Source organism: Kwoniella dejecticola, chromosome 3, assembly GCF_000512565.2.
Source record: "Kwoniella dejecticola CBS 10117 chromosome 3, complete sequence".
Classification (NCBI taxonomy): domain Eukaryota; kingdom Fungi; phylum Basidiomycota; class Tremellomycetes; order Tremellales; family Cryptococcaceae; genus Kwoniella; species Kwoniella dejecticola.
The window spans coordinates 2,086,765-2,105,678 of record NC_089303.1 but is presented as its reverse complement, the minus strand read 5'-3'; the positions used below and the strand labels follow the sequence as shown (position 1 = coordinate 2,105,678).

The window sequence follows — 18,914 nt, the reverse complement described above, 5'->3', positions numbered from 1 at the left end:
TCATCCCATGTAATAATTACTATTTTTTTTGATATGTTACTTCTCCCATCCTCTCCTCTCACAATGTTCCCATATCCAGATTAAGCGTTGAAGGTGAAAGAAGCACCCTGTGAGTAAGTGAACAAGTAGGGAAAGCCAGATCAGTCACATGCATCCTCACATAGCGGTCAGGTGGGAGACTGATAGCACTTACAACCTTGTGGGCGGCTTGACCGGCAGTGGGCTCGTTGAGTCTGGTAGTGTCAACAGCGAGACCGAAGGAGGCCTTGACACCAGGTCGGAGAGCTTGGGTGTAACCAAGGGCGAGGACACCGGCGTTGTTGATCTTGGCCTTGACGAAGGCAGCGTTGTCAAGGTAAGTCTTAGCACCGACTTCGAGCGAGACACCGCCGGTGGTGGATTTGGTGTCGTAGACAGCCTTGGCACCGGCCTCGACGTCCTTGGAGACCTTGTGGTAGTACGAAGCGGCGAAGGTGGAGAGGTTACCGAGACCGTGCAAAGTGATGGCGTATTCCGGGGCGGAGAATCCGACGGCACCGGCGTATCGGGTGATAGCTCCGGAAAGGACGTCGTAAGAGGCCTCGGCACCAACGAGGAAACCGTCTCGGCCAACAACGGTGTCAGCGGTGAAAGTGGGACCCTAACGCAGAGATACAACGGTCCGTTTAGCTGAACGTCCGGAATTGACTGCGGTTCACAAGGCCGACAAACTCACCTTGAAAAGGTCAACGGTCGCTCGGGTGTGGAGGGAAGGTTGCTTGTAGATGGCGGTCAAGATGGCGGACTTGGAAGCCTTGGCGGGGTTGAGGGTGGTGGCCAAGTCGAGTTTGAGACCCTTGGCGATTTGGTTCTCGAGCTCGAGTTGGGTTCTGAGGAGGTTGGAGGTGGTCCAAGCCTAGTGTAGGGGGTTGTTATGTTAGCACTGAGAACAGAAACCGCAGACTTTATTTCGTCAAGAGAAAAGAATGGGGTGTTGGAAGGTGTGCAGTATGAGGTGTGCTGTGTCGTAGCGTAGAAGGGATGTCCACGACGGGTAGAGTTGGAATTTCATTCCGACTAAGATCAGACGCGTTCACAATCCTCTCCTTCATATACGCCCGACTCTTCCACCTAATACCACTGACGCTTCAGAATGCGTGGAGTACTCACCTGGGTGAAGGTCAAACCGTTCTTGAAGTCGACGTATTTACCCTCGATGTCACCAGCAATAGCACCGGACTTGTCATCCTTGATACCGGCAACCTTGAAGGCGACGTTGGAAGGAGTGAGGGTCTTGACCTCGAGGGAAGTACCTTGGATAGGGTAATCCTTGAGGAGGAGGTCGGAGGAGGATTTACCGAGATCCTATAGAATAGAGTTCGGACTCTATCAGCTTGTGCTCGGATAGTCAAGGTATAGATATCGAGATGATGAAAAGCAAGGGGCCAGGACACAACATACCTTCCAAGATGGGGGAACAGCTTGAGACATTGTGACTACCATCGAACAAATAGAAATACGCGTCAGCAACAACTCTGCTGCAGCTGGTAGGACATGATGGAGCTTACAGGGAGGTATTTACGCGTGAGGTAGACGAGTAAAGAGGTGGTTTAGAGGTTGTTTACTTGTAAAAGTGAAAGTTGGGAAAGGTGGCAAGGATGAAGTAGTATCGAAATGAAATGTTGGTTGTTGGGGGATGGATTGATGTGGTTGGGCGGATGATGAGTTGATCCTATGATCCTATGACAACAGTTGTCATATTCAGGGACCAGCACACCATACACCATACACACCATACACGGCTGCCTGCCTGCATAACTCCGGTACGTCTAACCCGCTCCTCGGGATTAACCGGATCCTTCCCATGTTTCACTTGCGTGTGGCGATTTATATCTTCTTTATTTCAGTCTTCCTTTAAGATCTAACTTGATGCACGTGGTTTCTTGGTATTACGCTAAATTGGATTAGTTAAGCTTTATGATGTCGTCGTTGAACTGCGCAATTGCGGTTATGGTCATGGCAACCAAATTTCATCCAATCCATCCAATCCATCCAATCCATCCAATCCATCCAATCCATCCAATCCATCCAATTCTCAACGAAACAAGAATCACGCTCGTCATACGGAGTTACACCAAATCAACATGCTGAGGAATCACATATAATCATCACTTTCCACCATCTTTCATACGCTTCACGCCAGTGACAGTGATCACATAGTCTCTCTTTTGGGTCCAGCCTCGTCCAAGCTCGGGCCTCGAGGCAAGAACAAAACGATGGACAATCATGGCACATGGAAAGCGAGCCAAATGAAATCTTACATGGCTCATAAGGACGATGATCGTTCTGCATCAGACGCCGAGAGCAGTCAACAAGGATGGTCTAGCACTGAATGGTAAGTCACCAGAGTCTTATCTCTGCGTTTCACAAGGAACGATCACGGCTCAAATGATAGGGATACAGCTGAAATCATTCACTACATGATGTAGGAACACCAATACAAATTCGCGCCCTTCGCTATCCTCAAGCGATGATCAGCCAGTATCAGGTCCTGCAATCATCACACATACTCCTCCGTCTCAGGGCTCTGAGGCATTCGTGCCCGGTATACCCCATCGGCGGTCTACTATCGTCAAACCGTCTTTACATACGACGGGATCCAACGTATCTCTAGAAGCATTGAACCAACCTCTACACCGTTCGAGCTCAGCCATACTGGATATAGATACTCCGGCTTCCCCTTCTAGGATATCGTCTTCTCCCCTCTCGAACGGATATGCTCAAGCCGGTCCTTCTGGACTAAGCGGCGCTTCCTCTGCGTCTGCTTCAGCATATGCATCGACCTCATACGCCAGATCACGGAGGAAAGAGACTGAAGTAGAAGTTGAAGCTGAGTCTGAAGAAGATGGAGACCCCAATTCCCACTCAGCCAAAATACGGACCAAGAAGGGAAGTCGAGGGAGAGGCAGCTCGTTCAGTCTGCCTTTTCATAGGAGAAGGAAATTATCAACATCGTTATCTTGGCCTATGAGATGGTGGCCTGGCGGCGGCGGCAGTGGTAGTAGTGGTGGAATACATACTTATAGGCCAAAATCAGCATCGTCGACATTACGTTCAATTCTCGTCGGATTGTTGCTACTAGGGAGTCTGTTGTGGGGATTGAAGATATGGAGGTCGAAATACGAAATCCAAGTTGAATTCTCGGTCTTCAACAAGAAATGGATCAAAGCCGAGAAAGATACAATCCCAAAACTGAAAGGGTGCTTTGCACCTGAACACATCTCACCTGAATACAACTTGACGAAACACCTTCAACCCAAGAGGAATATGTTAAATCCCGGAATATCGCTGAAAAGGGGCATGAGCTGTTACGATTTCTCCTCGACGATCCAGCCTGATCCGACGCAAGAATTGGAGTATCTGACTTATCATACCTATTGGAGGTCAAATTTGATACCCTTCGGTTCAAGGCAATTGGTCACCCTAATCAGCTTTTTGGCGACCCAGCCCCTGACTCACTCGAAGTTGATCCTATGGACGAACGGGAAGACTGTGCTAGAGGACAATCCAACGCTGAAGCCGTTCTTAGTCAAATGGGGCGAGTTTGTGCAGGTCAAACAAGTGGATATGGCTGGTCTGACGAAGAACACGGATCTGGAAGGGATTCTGAATTCGGGGACAGGGACGGACTCCCAAGCTGTAGCGACCGGACGGATATTCGATGAGAAAGCTTGGGTGGACGGAGATGCGATTAGGCTCTTGGTTCTTTGGCACTTCGGAGGGATCTGGCTAGACATGGATCAGATTCTGACTAGGGATCTTCATCCGTTGATCGAAGAAGAGTGGGTCACTCAGTGGGATTGTTATGGTGAGTCCATAGATTCATGAATTTATCACTTCTACTCCTTATCCCAATTCGTTTGACCCACTTGGCCACGATGTTGGAAGTAAAGATGGGATGAAACTGATGTATCGTTATGGCTGCTTGGGCGTGGTCAAATAGACAAACCCTACTTCTCACTGAATGGCGCCTTGATGCATTTCGAGAAGAAATCACCGTACCTATGCGAAGCCTTCCACCTAATGTCCTCTTCCCCCTTTCCGAAACCGAATACATTCACTTGGGGATCACACTTGTACTCGAAATTGCACAGAGCGTTGATAGCGGAACACATAAGACCGTTCGGCGTCTTACCCTGGTGTTTTGCCGATCCGCGTAATTGCAGGACGGATAACCGATTCCCAGATCCCTTCTTGGCAGATCCCCCGACTTTTGCAGGAAAACAATGGGATTCTGACTCGCCCTCTGAGAGAGGGAGAGAGGAGTTAGAAGAGCGTGTAGGACAAGTATGGTCCCTCCATCTACATAATCAATGGCATAAATCTTTCCCGGCAAATGGGTGGGTTAGTAGGCTCTTAGAAGGGTATGAAGGGCAGTTGGAGCGGCTGGAGATTTATGCGGCGGGCAATGGGCTGGTGGATCCTGATGGAAGGATAAGGCTGGGATAGCTGTAGCTCTTGGTGCTCTTGGTGCTCCTGGTGCTCCTGGTTGGAGGGATGAGGCCCCAAAATATGGGCAATGAGCAAGCGGGCCGCCATATGAATTTATCCCGCCCCGACATTATCATGGGCGGATCAAGACGGACCTCGTCTTTGGGTCGTAGCAATGCGCCTCTCAACTGGCCCGACCGGGAAGACAAAGATCGAAGGTGGATCGAATTCGGACTCGAAGGACAGACCTATCGCATTCCGGCACGTTGATTCCATAGAAGCATCATTACGCATCTTAGCTTCTGCTCACAGAGGATGAGATTGTAGTACAAGCATGTCTCTCAATCATACAGGACTTATACATATTTTCAGCAGCACAAAATGCATTGACGATTATTCACGATTGCAGTTATGGTTTACGAATGACTTCTATCTTCTTCTATCGGTTTAGCGGTTTCTATGCGTTATCCTTCAACAAGGACTGGCTCATGAATCTACTTGTCGATGGACCTGCATTAGTTGATCCCTTCCTGCACGAGTTTGTTGTTGACCAAAAACTCTTTAGGTAAAGTATGTCTCGAGAAAAACGGTAATAAATGCTGACCCGTGAAATTGAAATTGGCTACATTATTCGGTCGTCCAGCTAAATCCAATCCCTCTGTTGAAGGCCAGGAATGCCCCAATCCTCCTACGCTTAGAGCTATCACTTCTGCTTTACCCAGCGTCCAGCGTTCCTCCGTCGTATTCGGGTGCGGGTGGTACACTTCGTTTGGTTCGGGTAATTCCCCCGTTGTGGATTTCAGGTCTGAGCTTGAGACTGAGTTCGACGACTCGGAGGGATTATGATTGGGATGTCCATTTCGTAAGGCCCATCTCTGTCGATAATTCCTAACGTGCGGCTCGGGGCCAAAGGGCCAATTCTCATGCCTACTCCGCCCCTCGAAGGGGGTATCGTCGTCCTCGACCCCGTGCGAATGCAGTATAGGTACTGCCCTCGAAGGGAAACACCCAGCGAAGGATAACGCTTCTTGATATAATGCCGGAGAGACAGGTGCGAAAGCAGCGAAGATTGAGGAAGTGTCTGGTAAGCATGCCAATAACGAGGTGAAGCCACCTCCATTACTTTTGCCGGATGCATAGTACCGCGAGGGATCGGTTGAGTAGTTGGAAGAGATGTCAATTAGTATATCTTTGACGAATTGGACCTGTTCATAGGTTTTAGATTAGAATGCAAGTCTGTGGGCAAACGTGAGCAGCCGTGTGATGTTTTAAGTTGAATGACGGGTCGGGAAGGGTAGAGAGGAACAAGGTCAAGAGAAAGGTGAATTTTGAGAGAAGAGGAAGCTGCAGATGAATAATCGGATCACCGGGTAGAAATTTGCACTACGATATTGAACTTGATACTGAGGTCAACTTCGACTGCACTCACATCGTCAACACTCTGATTTGCATAAGGCGCTCCCCTCCAAATATGTTTCATACCCCAGATCTCATTGTCAACTCCCTGAGGAAAGGCACTAAGGAACGGTTTTTCGTCGATGCGAAGCCCGGGTTTAGTCAGTTGTGTGATAATTTCTTGTCTTGACGAATTTCCTCCGGCTGCGGTACGAGAAGCAGGCAGGATGAGTTGATTTATCCTTCAACAAGTGGGTCCCTTTGAGTACACGGATACACGAAAACACGAACACATGGATTGTCATGACATATAGACAGACAGGGTCATCTAGACTGAGACTCACCACCATGGAAACTGAGTACCACGGGATGATCCACACTATGATCATACCCCTCCGGAACGAACAATACGTACTCCCTTCCGGAGGGTAATGTCCTGTTGATATGTCCTTTGGGCGGATCGACTAATTGTACACCTTCGTTGAGGGTGTTCTCCGCCAGAGAGGTGGAAGGGGGAAAGACCAGTTGATCGTCTGCGAGTGGTGCGGAATGTACGCCGACGCGAAATATCGTCAAGGCGGAAACGGCCAACAGACTGAGGGAGGTCCCAACCATGGTGGCCATACGATGTGCTTCGATTTTTCAGATTGAGAGGATTCGGATGAAAAACGGGATGACGGGATTGTGCTTGGCTCTACCTATATATATATATATATATATATGTCTAGTCGCCCTCCATACTACAAAGGACTGTAAGTCCTCATTCCGAGCATCGGATAAGACCGAGATTGTATGATCTCACGACATCTGACGAATAGATAACGATAAAACCCGCGTGCTTAACCCCTAACTCCGGGTAGACCATAGACAGTCAACGTGAGCTCTACAGGCTGCAGGACTCTTGCTGTCGCAAAGCAAGCAAGATCGCCTCAGACCGAAAACAGGCTTATAAGACAGCTGAAGACAGGCTAGTCCTTGATCGTCTGCCATGTCGAGTGGACGATATTGTAACTCCGCTGCGACACAAACAATCATTGCTTTCTCTTTCTCTCTCTGTACCTGTTCTGTCAGTGTTTAGATACTTCAGCTGTACGAAGGTACATATGAGAACGTCTATAGTATTCTCCCTGTATAACAGCCACGTCATTCTGGTTGGAGCTGTAGAGCTAAGGGGGTTCATCTTGCTCTCATTCCATCAGTCCAGATTTCGAAGGATCGGTCCCTCGGAGGGAACTCCATCCTCACTGGTCCTGTCAAGACGAGGGCTAGTACAGAATGTGCCGTTGGCGCTGTGAGTTGTCAGATATTGATACTGATATCTGAGGGGGTCCATTCGCGTCCTCAGCCTGAATAGTCTGGGATGACCCAGACCGAGAGGTAGGCATGTCTCGATGCGCGTGTTAACACGACGCGTTGTCATCGGAGTCGTGCTATTATTCACAAGGGTGTCTTCATTTTCGGTGTGCATATTCATCGAATCCCGAGCACTGGCTTTCGTCTCCCTGCGTGATTGCAGTATATCATCTTGACAAATTCACGGAAGGCCGTCTAAATAGGCCCTATGGGTTTGATGGTGTGATCGGTTTGTTCTTTTGGTACCGCCTCGTGCCTGAACTGCGGGGAACACACGCAAAACACAAACACAGGATACAAACAAGACGGCGCTAATTTGTTGGCGTTGTTTTTGCAATTGGGCTCAGACCCAGAAATCCAGGCCCCGGTCCGATCCAATATGTACCACAACACGTGACATGAAGATCATCTCATCTCTGCAAACTTGAAGTCTTACTCGGAAGAATCCCCATCATTACGACATGAGCATGGTACATCAAAGAAGTCTTTGTTAGAAATTTACTTTACTAGCCATCTGCTTGACCGTGACAGAAACACGACATTACCATCTCTTGGTCTTGGAGATACACAGATAGATCATCCTACTCAATATGTTGTGATACATACAGCCCGATCATTGTCGGTAATCGGTGAAAACCCAATCATTCTGCTCTTATTCCATCATCATAATAGTTGAACACGTTGAATACTGCATCAAATCACTTGACGACACTACGACCGATATCTTGTGAATGACCACAACATCACTGACTCGATTTGGAACTTTGCTCAGGCTGTACCCCATTGAAGCATTTGCTGGAATCCGGTTTGTGCCGTGCCGGAACGGGGCGAAAACTATAATATAATCAAACGGGATAATGGAAAGTCATGAAAGGAGGTCGAATATTGTAATCTCATAAACATCACATCGCTTCTAGCCTTACATCATCGCCTCAAAACCAAACATCATAAACGAGTACGACGTGAAGATTACGCCGATATATCCTTGCCATCCGCTGAGGCTTCATCATTGTTTTCTACATCCATCTTGTCTTGTTGATTCAGCATGACAACCGCAATACGACCATCACCTGTGCCTACCCCACCAACATCGTCCCCACCTACTCCTCCTACCAATTACCCCACCTTTCCTCGGCTATCTTCGCCCTCGATCAATCGAAATGCCTCGACATCTTCGTCTCGATCAACCGCTACCACATCTTCCACATCCTCTCTTCAAGCCGCCCCGATGAGACCGCCGCCCATAGAGACTTCCACTGCAACAACTAGCAGATCTCAGCTGCCAAGTAGAGCGGAGAGCGGTACGGAAAGCGACGTCGGTCATACTCCAGCTGGAGCTCGGAGATACGGTGGACCAGAATTGGGATCTGTCGGCGGAAGGGGATGGGGTAGGAATGGGCCTCGATCAGGAAGAGCGACACCTCAGCATATCATTACTAGTCCATCACATTCCCCTCCTTCTGTCCGTGATACACCATTAGCTCCGTCAGGATTATCGCCAACTACCCCTCGCGCACCCAGGTACCCCACACAACAAGATCCGACATCGCCTGGTCCTTTGAGAGTAACGATATCGCTCGATCCGATGGATACCTTGAATCAGGAAACTCGATCGAATACGCCCCCTTCCCATGCATCGTCGCCTGTCAGAGGCAGAGAAGGTCATTTGACTGCACCTTCATCGCCTGCAGATCCACCGAGAGCGCCTGGACTGGTGGGAGGCAAACAACGGACGCTGAGTGTTGATGCAGGCCCGAATTGGCCACACATGAGGAGAAGCGGGTCGGCTGAGCGTGACAGGGAGAGAAGGCAGAGTCAAGTGTCTACCCATTCGCATACAAGTTCGGGTCAACTGAAGAAGCCTAGTATTAGGGATTTCGTACTGGGCGAGGAATTGGGTCAGGGCAGTTACAGTACGGTAAGTCAGACTCATCCTTGCGTAGAAAATTGCTTCTCATTGAACAATCTTTTGCTTCTGCACAGGTTTTTGCTGCTACAGCGGCTTCGTCTTCTTCATCCAACCATTCTCCGTCGTCCGCCAAACTTCCTCGGAAATACGCTATCAAGATAATAAATCAACATCACCTTGTCCAGGAGAAAAAGGTCAAATACGCAATGATCGAACGGGATGCTTTGGTCAGACTATCGACTCCCCGAGCGACAACCTCGCCGACGGCTGCACGTGGTCATCGCAGAGGACTGTCGAGTTCTTCCTCTGGAGGAACACCTAGTACTGCTAGCCGGCGGAAGTCCGCTGCAAGTATCGGTAGTGCGGCGGGAACAGCAAGAAAGGATTCTTCAGCAACCGTGATTGCGGGCCACAATAAAGATCGACTTTCGATCGTGACCACCGATAGTACTCTTTCTTCATCGCCTTTGTCCAATGCACCTTTGTCCCCTGTCATGAAGGGTTTTCATGGCAGACGACCAAGTAGGACACTGGAACAACATCCGGATATGGTACCAGAGCAGACAGAGGTCCTTTATTCCGAGGATGGAAGGTCTAGACCCCCTTCACCGGTCAAAGAAGAACCGACCTCGATGTCTGAGAGTGACGCACGAACACCGCCGCAGTGCAACTCGTCCAAAGTGGATGATACACCTCAGCCGCCAAACACGGGCTATTCAACCCCAGACATCCAGGGCAGTCCAGTCATCGGATATGATCAGCCACGATTATCGAAAGAAGCCAAAGGTCAAACTCCCAGGAAAAGAAGACAGTCGCAAGCTCCATCCGAAAGATCTGTCAAGTCAAGCGGAGGAAAAATGGGCCAAGCTCATCCAGGTGTAATTAGGCTACATTCCACTTTCAACGATAGCACCTCGCTGTATTTCGTGCTTGATATGGCTAGTAATGGGGAATTGGCGACTTTCATACGGAAAGTGAGTCAGGCTGTAGCAATCTCCTTGTCCTGTATTCGGCAATTGACCATGATACTGCGGAACAGTTCGGATCGCTTGACCTGGCTTCTGCCAAATACTACTCTGCGCAATTGATCGATACTATCGAGTTCATGCACGAGAAGGGTGTTGTGCATCGTGATCTCAAGCCTGAAAAGTGAGCATTACCAGGCCAGACTAATTTGTGCCGAAAGCTCATCTGTGGTTTTAGTATCCTGCTTGATGATGACATGCGGATCAAAGTCACGGATTTCGGATCCGCTAAACTCTTGAACAAAGAGGAAGAAGTTATTGACGACGGGAAGAAAAGATCATTTGTTGGTTCAGCGGACTTCGTCAGTCCCGAAGTCTTGCGGAATGAGCCTGCTTCGGCTGCGTGAGTCGACTCTTTTGCGACCAAGCATTACATTCGGTTTATCAGAGTATACATTCAGATCGGACATCTGGGCGTTCGGATGTATACTGTACCAGTTCCTGGTGGGCAAACCCCCTTTCAGGGGAGCTACCGATTACCTCATCTTCCAGAAAATCTTGAAAAGAGAGATGGATTTTCCTGAAGGTTTCGACGAGGATGCCAAAGCACTGGTTGAAATGGTACTGGTAGGTCGTAAAAGCTCTTTGTTACACGAGTTCAAGGACCTGCATGCTGATCATTCGTTTGGCTCAGAACCTTGACCCATTACAACGTCCTTCCGTGCATGACATCAAGTCTCACCCCTTCTTCGCTCTTACAGATTTCACAAGTATCTGGACCGTCCCCGCTCCGCCTATTTCCACTGGTCTGACGCAGCCCGTAACAACCCTCGCCAATGTTGCACCAGACTCGGATCTCTGGGCGGTATTTGACGATGCAGACGAGGTGTCGGATGGCGGATTCGAGTATGATCAGGACGACGAAGATGAGGAGCAAGATCATCCGCCCATCGGAGCCGGAGATGAAGAAGGCGAAGGCCGCGGCGAAGCAAATTCGATTGATCATTCGAAAGAACCTCGTTTCGATCGACATGCAGCGGCCCACGCTGTTCAGAACGTAGATTACCCGGATCGATCTGTGGTATATTCGCCTGTCGATGGACCGCATATTGATATTGCCGAACAGCTGGATCCTCCCAAACCGTCTTATTTCCACCATAGCGGGAAAGACGAGAGGAAGAGCAGAGGATGGTCTCATGGAAGTTCCAGCTCGGGTGGGAACCGATCAGCGTTGACCGGATGGCTGGAATCGATGCGGATAGGTAATCATGGGCATGGGCATTCACCTGTGCCGCCTGGAATCAGGTCGAACAGGACGAGCAGGACGAGTGTGAGAAGTGAAGAGATGCGGATCATGATGGGAAGCCAAGCTTCCAGTGCGAGTGGAACGCCGGTCTCTGTATCTGGTAGTCCGGCTCCAATCGTCCCTTCTAGACTGGCCAACGGGGAATCCAAGAGATTGAATTTGGGTCAATTTGCAGATGATAGTAGATGGTAAGTCATTGCGTCCTCGCTCAGACTTGCATTCACACTGAGCCGGACACCCTGGACGTGAATGCTCATTCTTTTTTCTTCTGGTCTCAGGTCCTCGTTGTTGCTCTCGAACGAAAGAATTGTATTCTCGTCCTCGATATCCGCCAGAACCTCATCCCCTTCATTGCACCTCCCGGCATTCCTGATGCCAGCTTTTAAGAGGCGATACCTGATATTGACGGATTTCCCAAGACTCATCACAGTCAAAGATGACACCGCCATCCCTACACATACACCATCGACTGCTTCGGCCGGAGCTGCAGATGATCAATCAAATGGCAGTAGCAGTCTCAGAGTGAAAGGAGAATGTGTATTCGTGGTTCGACCTTCGAACGCTACGCATCACTCAACACTCTCTAATGGCAGTACTATCAATCAATACCAACATGCTCAGCAAGGGAGCGGTAGCGGTAGCGGTAGTGGGACAAGTGGTATTTCTAATAAGGTGATTGATGTGCAAGATAAAGGATCAAAGGCATTTGTCGTGCAAACTGTGAGCCTCGACCGGAGTAGTTCACCTACCCACAAAATGCAGAGCTGATGCTGATGCAACTGTCATTTTTAGGCTGGCACGACTTACATGTATACTGCCGATTCGAGCGAACTGAAAGATCAATGGCTAAGCACGATCAAGAGGGTCACAGGGATCTGATCGATACTAGCCTTCTTTGCCTTAATTTTCATCACAACACATTACAGCATTTTCCTTGCCTTTTCTCTTTCGCACGATACCTTGTATTGCATGTTGCATCCAAATTTACGTTCGCCTTTCAACACATCGTGAGAACGATTTTCTCTGCTTCGTAACCTATAATAACGATATCAAACACGCACCCGGCCACGCTTTCACATACATATTTCTATTCACATTCGCGCAGATGCATATGTACGTCAAAAGACGAAACAGACCAACATGGTAGACCAGAAAGTAGAAGTAGATGTATACAAGCAAGAAAGAGAATGCACGAAAGATCTGATCAACTCGACTCTTCATCTGATAACTTGGCATCCAAATCAACATCTCGAATTGTCGACATTAATTACACTCATTGGCATCGAAGAACAAGCAGGAAAGTGCACGATCAGGATGACGGACGATGTCTGTATTTGTATTCGTACTTGTCTTCTGGTATTATCCTATCTCAAAGGGGAATCGGTTCGAGATGTACCTGATACGAATGGCATGCGTGAATTATGCATTTACCATCAAGTGACAATGGATGTTAGTCACTAGTCACTGGAAGTGGGGAATTTGGTGTTTGAGATATGACGATCGATACCTTGTTCAGTTGCTTTTTCCATTCAGTGACGAATATTTCGCCCAGGGCTGCTATCCAACGTTAGTCATATACTCATATCGCACATCTGACGTTTTTACAGCTTTTAGATTAATTAGACGGCGCTGCGCAGAGAGGATGATAGCATTGATAAGTATAATTATGGGTGTATTCTATCCTGATGTAACGTTCAGTGTCAAGATACAAAGTTAGAGAGGAATCGCAATCGCACTGGCAATGAGGTATTCGAGAGAAAACCCGTAGTGCCTATGTCGATCTGCTCGAATAACAAGGTCGATCTATCCGATCCAAACCAAAACGAAGACTAAAAGAACGCTTGATAAACCGGATCATATTGAGGAGTCGTCCCGACCAATTTAATTGTTCAGCGGTCTCACTCGCAAATTCGGGCGTAACTAAACAACAAATCCACTCAGAGATCAGTATTTGTTCCATTCAGACGATATCCTGAGCCCTGATTTTCAAGGCAACCTAATGTGGCAGCGACTTACAATTTCCACGAAGATCGGTCTTAATTCCTGTATAGCCTTAGTTTCAGGCGGTATCAAGAAATTCTCATTCTTGTCGTTCCTCTTTCTTCTTCTATGCGTGTGTGTATGTGCACTCTGATGGGGAGTCGGACTGTTCACATGAGGCGAGCGAGGTGGTCTGCCAGGTTCATTTGTCGGATCTCTCTTGGAATTTTGAGTCTCGGGATCAGGTGAAGTTGTAGCAGGTTTCCGTTTGAAATCAAGTGAATTCCTAATTCGATCTATCGATCTTCTGTGTTGATGACCATGTTTTTTGTCTTCTGAATTCACCTGCAGGTTTGCAGAGTTAAGGGAGGACCTCTCACTGTCCTCTTCGTTATGATATCTATCGTTATTGTCTTCTTCGAAATCCCTCAAAGCTTGTTCATCTTCTTCGTCTTCCTCTTGATCTTCTTCTTCCGATTCTTCATCCGCCATCTCCCCCCCTTCAGCTACAGCCGTCTCGCCGATACTCAGCGACGCCATCACGCTGTCCAGTAAAGCCGCTTCTTCATCTACTACACCGTCGGGATTGGTGCCACTACCGCCCGCAGCAGCCGATCGGAATCGACGACGGATCTTCTCCTCGTGCGCGACTTTCAACTTGTAATGATACTCCGCTACAGAGTCTACTTCTTTCATTACTGCCCTTCGAGCTTCTTCTGAGGCTGGCAAGATGAATTCCAGATCTATAGATTGGGGAAGACCGGTCCGAGCGTACGTCAAAAACAGTTCGATCCAGCCCATCAGAGAATCGAATAGGCCTTGACCTTTTGAATGAACGTTGTGCACGAAAGAATAGAAGGATTGCTCGTGTCGCTGTACGAGGTCGATGAAGGTTTGTACAGTCCTCTGAGGATCTTCTTGCGATACTGCAAAGTGAAGAAAGCAATGTGAGAGTCATTCACAGTCAATCGGTTTCGATGGCAACGCTCACGCTCTTCAACTTGCTCCACCGTGCGTATCATATCATTGATAAATGCTTGTAAATCGCCAAGCGAATCTGCAATACTTGCTGCTTTGTACACGGTCGCCAGGGGTGCATAGAAGATGGTGATGATATCTTTGAGCAGTTCGGCAGTCACACCCTGGATGCGGATATTAGTATCAGACTTGGCGATATATAAGTCGTGTTGCAGTGAAATTGTCCTGCTCACCTCGAAAATCAAAGCCAGCAGTCCTTCTTTCTCCCTCTTTCTGATCCATAGCTTCAGCAACACACTCAAATCCTCGTAGAGCCATGCATCCTCATTGTCGGGTCCAAGGTCATCGTCCGAGTCATCCAATTCAGCTTGTGCGGACTTGTACTCGTGATATGCTCTTGTAGCTTTGGCCACTCGTTGGAATTGCGGTCGTGACAAAGTCGGCATATCAGGCGATCGGATAATTGTAACCAGTAGATCTATGCCTTCTTGCGCTGTGTGGAGGCCGGAAATCTCAGCACACTATAAGAGCTCACACTGTAGGCTTGATCACGATGGCGAAGCCGAAACATTCCGGCGGCACAATGACTCACCAGCATCTTTCCTGAATATCTCTTGGATCTCAAATGGCGCATTGGCATACTGCTCGATCTTCTGACACAGTACCGGATCATCAATCTTCTCTTGCACAGCTTCGATATCTTCCTGTAACAATCGGACATCTTCGGTGAGGGACGAAGAGAACATTCTTTGTATCAGAGATTGTCCACCGAATGGTCTTGCAAGGAAGAGATCCAATACACCTCGGATCATAGCCATTGGATTCGATATTTTCAATATCCCTTTCAAGACGAAGTAAGGCATGAGACCGTGTAGTCTTTTCAGCTGGGCTATGGTGTCCGAGGCGGTATCGGAAGCCACGAATAGCTGGAAGATCGTAGCTGCGAGGCTGTTGGGTGATCAACCAAATGACGGTGGTCAGTGTTCAATCACTATCAAGAATCGGTTGTCTTCATCCGAGTTTTCCAGCTCGACTGAAAGGTGTATTCATGTGTGTGGACTTACGATATCCTGCCCCATTCCAACACACTAGCTTCGGCCCTTGGCAGATCTTCGACCCTCTCAACTCTCCTGACTACCTCGAAAACACCTTTCAGTCCCCCTTCTTTACTCAGCACATCGCCCTTGAATTGAGATAGACCTTCTCGGAGGGCTTCGATTCTCTTCTCCGCCTCCACTCTGAATCGCCGTCTGCCCTCTTCTCGGACGGCATCAGCTTCCAGTCTTCTCTGGCAATCCACCGCTTCCGGCGGCGTCAAGGTGGTCGGTGCCGAAAGCAAGAAAGAGCGCAAAATAGGTGAGTTGATCACAAAGGGCAATCCCAATATCGAAGTCAGGTATGCTCGTAGTGTCAGTCGGTTCTTCTCCCTTGATAATGGCGTAGTGCCCCCGGTCGTGGGTGATGAAGGGGAGTCTGGGACGGCAGCTGATGATGGGGGTGTGTTGTACCCGCTCGAAGAGGCCTCAGGCGTACCTGAGCCATAGATCATTCGTAAGGGGTTGTAAGCGCTGTAGCCTGCTGTGGGCGGTGGACTCGCAGCAGCGGCAGTGACGGATTTGTCCTTTGGCGGAGGGGGTGGTATCGGGTAATCGGGGAAAGCTAGTCGAAGCTGTGGTATAGACGGGGGTTATGGCGTGTCGTGTCAGTTTTTTCAATTTTCACTAGAATCGCTACACTCTGGGAAATGACTTACCTCGTCGGCAAGCCGTTTGAAGTCGCCATACCGCCTTGACACGAACACGTCTGCTACACCATTGCGTCTTGTTCGGATGATGAATTCCTGTAGAAACCGATAGAATGCGTGTCAATTATAGCAAAGTGACTCTGGTCGATTTTGGTAGCTTACTTCATGTGATCTACTCCTCACTCGTCCTTTCTCCACAACCACTCTGACTCCCACGACATTCACCTCAAATCCTTGGGTCGGATCCATGCCAGCCTGGTTCTGGGGGTGTTTCTCTAACCATTTCTTCCTTCTCTCCTCCTGGATCTGTTCCAGGCGTCTCAATTCACTCTGTCCGATTCTTACTACTTCTTCTCCACTAGTCAACTTGATTCCTATCCCAAACATCAGACTCAGGTGTTTCTCAATCTTGATCCACAACTTCTTCTTCTCCTGAATTTCCTTTCGTTCTTCTTTAGTCATCAGACTCTCCATGAACTGTTTCTCCTGCTCGCTCAACGTTGAATTACTATGGCTCGACACCCCCGTCGTAGCGAGGAAGGAACTGAGGAAAGGCTGTACCTTCTGAGCCCAGAACGAGGGCGGTGCCGTCGCCAGAAAGGGAAACGGTAATAGGAATTGATGGAACATGAATCGGAGGAACGGTAGATCCCCTCCTTGACGTATGGCTGTACCCTCCAATTTGGAGGATTCGGATACCCGCTCCAAAGCTTCTTTCTTCGCTGAGTCAGGTAAGACGAACGGGTCCCCAAGTAAGCCCAAGGCATTTGCGCCGAGCACAGGGTCGGTGATCAAGTTCAGCTCGTATTGTACTTGCAAGTTGACGAGCGTTTTCTTCAGGTAGTGCGCTCGTAAGGGAGTCAGGGTGGTAGGTGGATCAGAAGAAGAAGGGAGGGTCGAATGATATGGATGGAGATGCTGAGAAGAAACTTGTGCTTGAGCTTGAGCTTGAGCTTGAGTCTGACCGGCAGGTGCGGAGTTTGGTTGCTGCTGACGAGCACTTTGTTGGTTTGAGTCCTGTAGGAGACTGCTATTCAAGGGGGCAGTCTTCGGAGGCGGCGGAGGGGGATGATCAAGATCTCCATCATCCTGATTAAGGGATAAAGACTGTATTCGAGGTGGTGAAGGCGGAGAAGCGAATTGCTGAGCCAAGTCGAAAGCATTGACTGCTCCTACATCCTCTTCGGGCGGAGGGGGCGGTAATGGTCGATCAGGTCGTGTCGAGCGTTGTCTTCGAGGTGTGTAGGGTTTGTATGGTACATTGGGATTCGGACTTGAGGACGACATATCGTAGCGAGCTAGTATTGAGTTGTGCTACGCTGTATTTACTAATATCATGCACTTGGTGCCGTGTGAGTGCGATATCGACGTTGACAAGCAGCAGCCAATGTATTTTGCAGTTACAGATGACCTTTAAAAGATGAGCGAGATTGTTATCGAAATGCAATAATCATCGTCATGAGCTGAACGTGCTTTGCGCTTTGCGGCGGTTTCACTAATTGAACGGACATGACGTAGGTCTTATTCTTGGTTAGCATAACATCCCTCGGCCGGCAAGCAAGCAATTTGACGCGACTCTCTTGTCTCATGATTCATAGCTCTCTTCACACTTCCTATGCTATGACACTGCTTCGCATACTATCGCCCATGATCATCAAGGCTCTAGGCGATGGACCTGCGCACATGCATGAGGGTCTTCACAGAGTCACAATCGATATCGGCTCGATTCGACCGGAAAAGCCCGTCTTTCACAACATGCCATGATCAATGCGTTTGCTTTCCCCATGATGCGGTGCTGTGACATCCTCGTTTCCCCACCACAACTTCTCTCTGAACAATCCCCATCCCCATCCACAAAATTACAGTCCATCGCATAGTCCATACCTCGAATAACACATGTAGAGCTCTTGGAAGCATACAAGGAATTAGCCATCGCTCGTAATGTAAATTTGAAAAGCCATTCATGCATTCATGCTACTTGATACTCTGATCTACAAAAGGTATATTCCTGCCGTGCCGTTCATTCTCGAACACTTGTACAAACAATAGATGACGAATTACACTTGATTAATGATTTGTCGGCTACTCGACTTGGAAACGGAAATGAGATCGGGGATTGAACTGAATTGAACTGAACTGAGCTGAACAAACGATCTCTCTTCCCTCTATAGATGGGGTCGAAATATGCTTGGTATATCGACAGATCCAACGACGTTGACATGATACGGTAAACTTAAGCTTGCGCAATCTTGCTAGCGACAGTCCGTTCTTTCTCTAGACGTTCTTTGTTGGCTTGGAACGCTGCGTCGCGACACGCCTGCATACCGGAGCTGCGGTGTAAAGCTGAGATTAGCACGAGATGATGGAAATATGATTATCATGGACTATTTGGGTATGTTGGGAACTATGAAGATGATCTAAAATAGACAGCGATTGCATGGAATGTGTCGGAGTGACATATATGATTGCGATGTGAGATCGGGGAGTGGCTTAGTGATGTGGAAAAGAAGAATGAAGTGGCTCACCAATTATGAGCTTCAGGCTGCCTATGTGCCGAGCAGAACGATTTCTGACAATGCGGACAATCGCCTACTAACCGTTGAGCGGCTGAAGGGCATTGCGTCGGATTGGCAGTCATCTCAGGCTTGGATCCTTCCTCCGTCGGGGAAGTGGGGATGTTGTAAACGACTTTGAACTGGCATCGTTTCTTGGCTGGCCTGTCGTTGGAGATCGTATCGCAATTGTCAGCATATATTCTTGGTTTGGATCAAATCAAATCAGATCAAATCGATGGGATGTGACGATGCGGCGCGG

At 48.6% G+C, this 18,914-nt stretch overlaps 5 protein-coding genes across 5 annotated transcripts; 2 read left to right on the top strand and 3 right to left on the bottom strand.

Annotated features, from left to right (window-relative positions):
* Positions 1-80: 80 nt before the first annotated feature.
* On the bottom strand, positions 81-1,470 carry I303_103145 (uncharacterized protein; the record flags this gene model as incomplete). Its single annotated transcript, XM_018406490.1, has 5 exons — positions 81-107; positions 194-640; positions 716-895; positions 1,150-1,344; positions 1,441-1,470. 5 exons carry the CDS (start codon positions 1,468-1,470, stop codon positions 81-83), a joined length of 879 nt encoding a protein of 292 aa, XP_018264984.1.
* Positions 1,471-2,255: 785 nt separating this feature from the next.
* On the top strand, positions 2,256-4,488 carry I303_103144 (uncharacterized protein; the record flags this gene model as incomplete). Its single annotated transcript, XM_018406489.1, has 3 exons — positions 2,256-2,374; positions 2,469-3,847; positions 3,983-4,488. The coding sequence occupies 3 exons, from the start codon at positions 2,256-2,258 to the stop codon at positions 4,486-4,488; spliced, it is 2,004 nt and encodes a 667-aa protein (XP_018264983.1).
* Positions 4,489-4,985: 497 nt separating this feature from the next.
* On the bottom strand, positions 4,986-6,480 carry I303_103143 (uncharacterized protein; the record flags this gene model as incomplete). The annotated part of the gene is made up of 3 exons (XM_018406488.1): positions 4,986-5,675; positions 5,900-6,069; positions 6,210-6,480. 3 exons carry the CDS (start codon positions 6,478-6,480, stop codon positions 4,986-4,988), a joined length of 1,131 nt encoding a protein of 376 aa, XP_018264982.1.
* Positions 6,481-8,263: 1,783 nt separating this feature from the next.
* Positions 8,264-12,277, top strand: I303_103142 (uncharacterized protein; the record flags this gene model as incomplete). The annotated part of the gene is made up of 8 exons (XM_018406487.1): positions 8,264-9,136; positions 9,202-10,101; positions 10,167-10,276; positions 10,331-10,495; positions 10,554-10,719; positions 10,787-11,586; positions 11,677-12,118; positions 12,191-12,277. The coding sequence occupies 8 exons, from the start codon at positions 8,264-8,266 to the stop codon at positions 12,275-12,277; spliced, it is 3,543 nt and encodes a 1,180-aa protein (XP_018264981.1).
* A 1,002-nt stretch (positions 12,278-13,279) lies between these two features.
* Positions 13,280-17,387, bottom strand: I303_103141 (uncharacterized protein; the record flags this gene model as incomplete). The annotated part of the gene is made up of 8 exons (XM_018406486.1): positions 13,280-13,318; positions 13,415-14,304; positions 14,370-14,520; positions 14,590-14,849; positions 14,949-15,304; positions 15,421-16,025; positions 16,110-16,196; positions 16,263-17,387. The coding sequence occupies 8 exons, from the start codon at positions 17,385-17,387 to the stop codon at positions 13,280-13,282; spliced, it is 3,513 nt and encodes a 1,170-aa protein (XP_018264980.1).
* Positions 17,388-18,914: the final 1,527 nt, after the last annotated feature.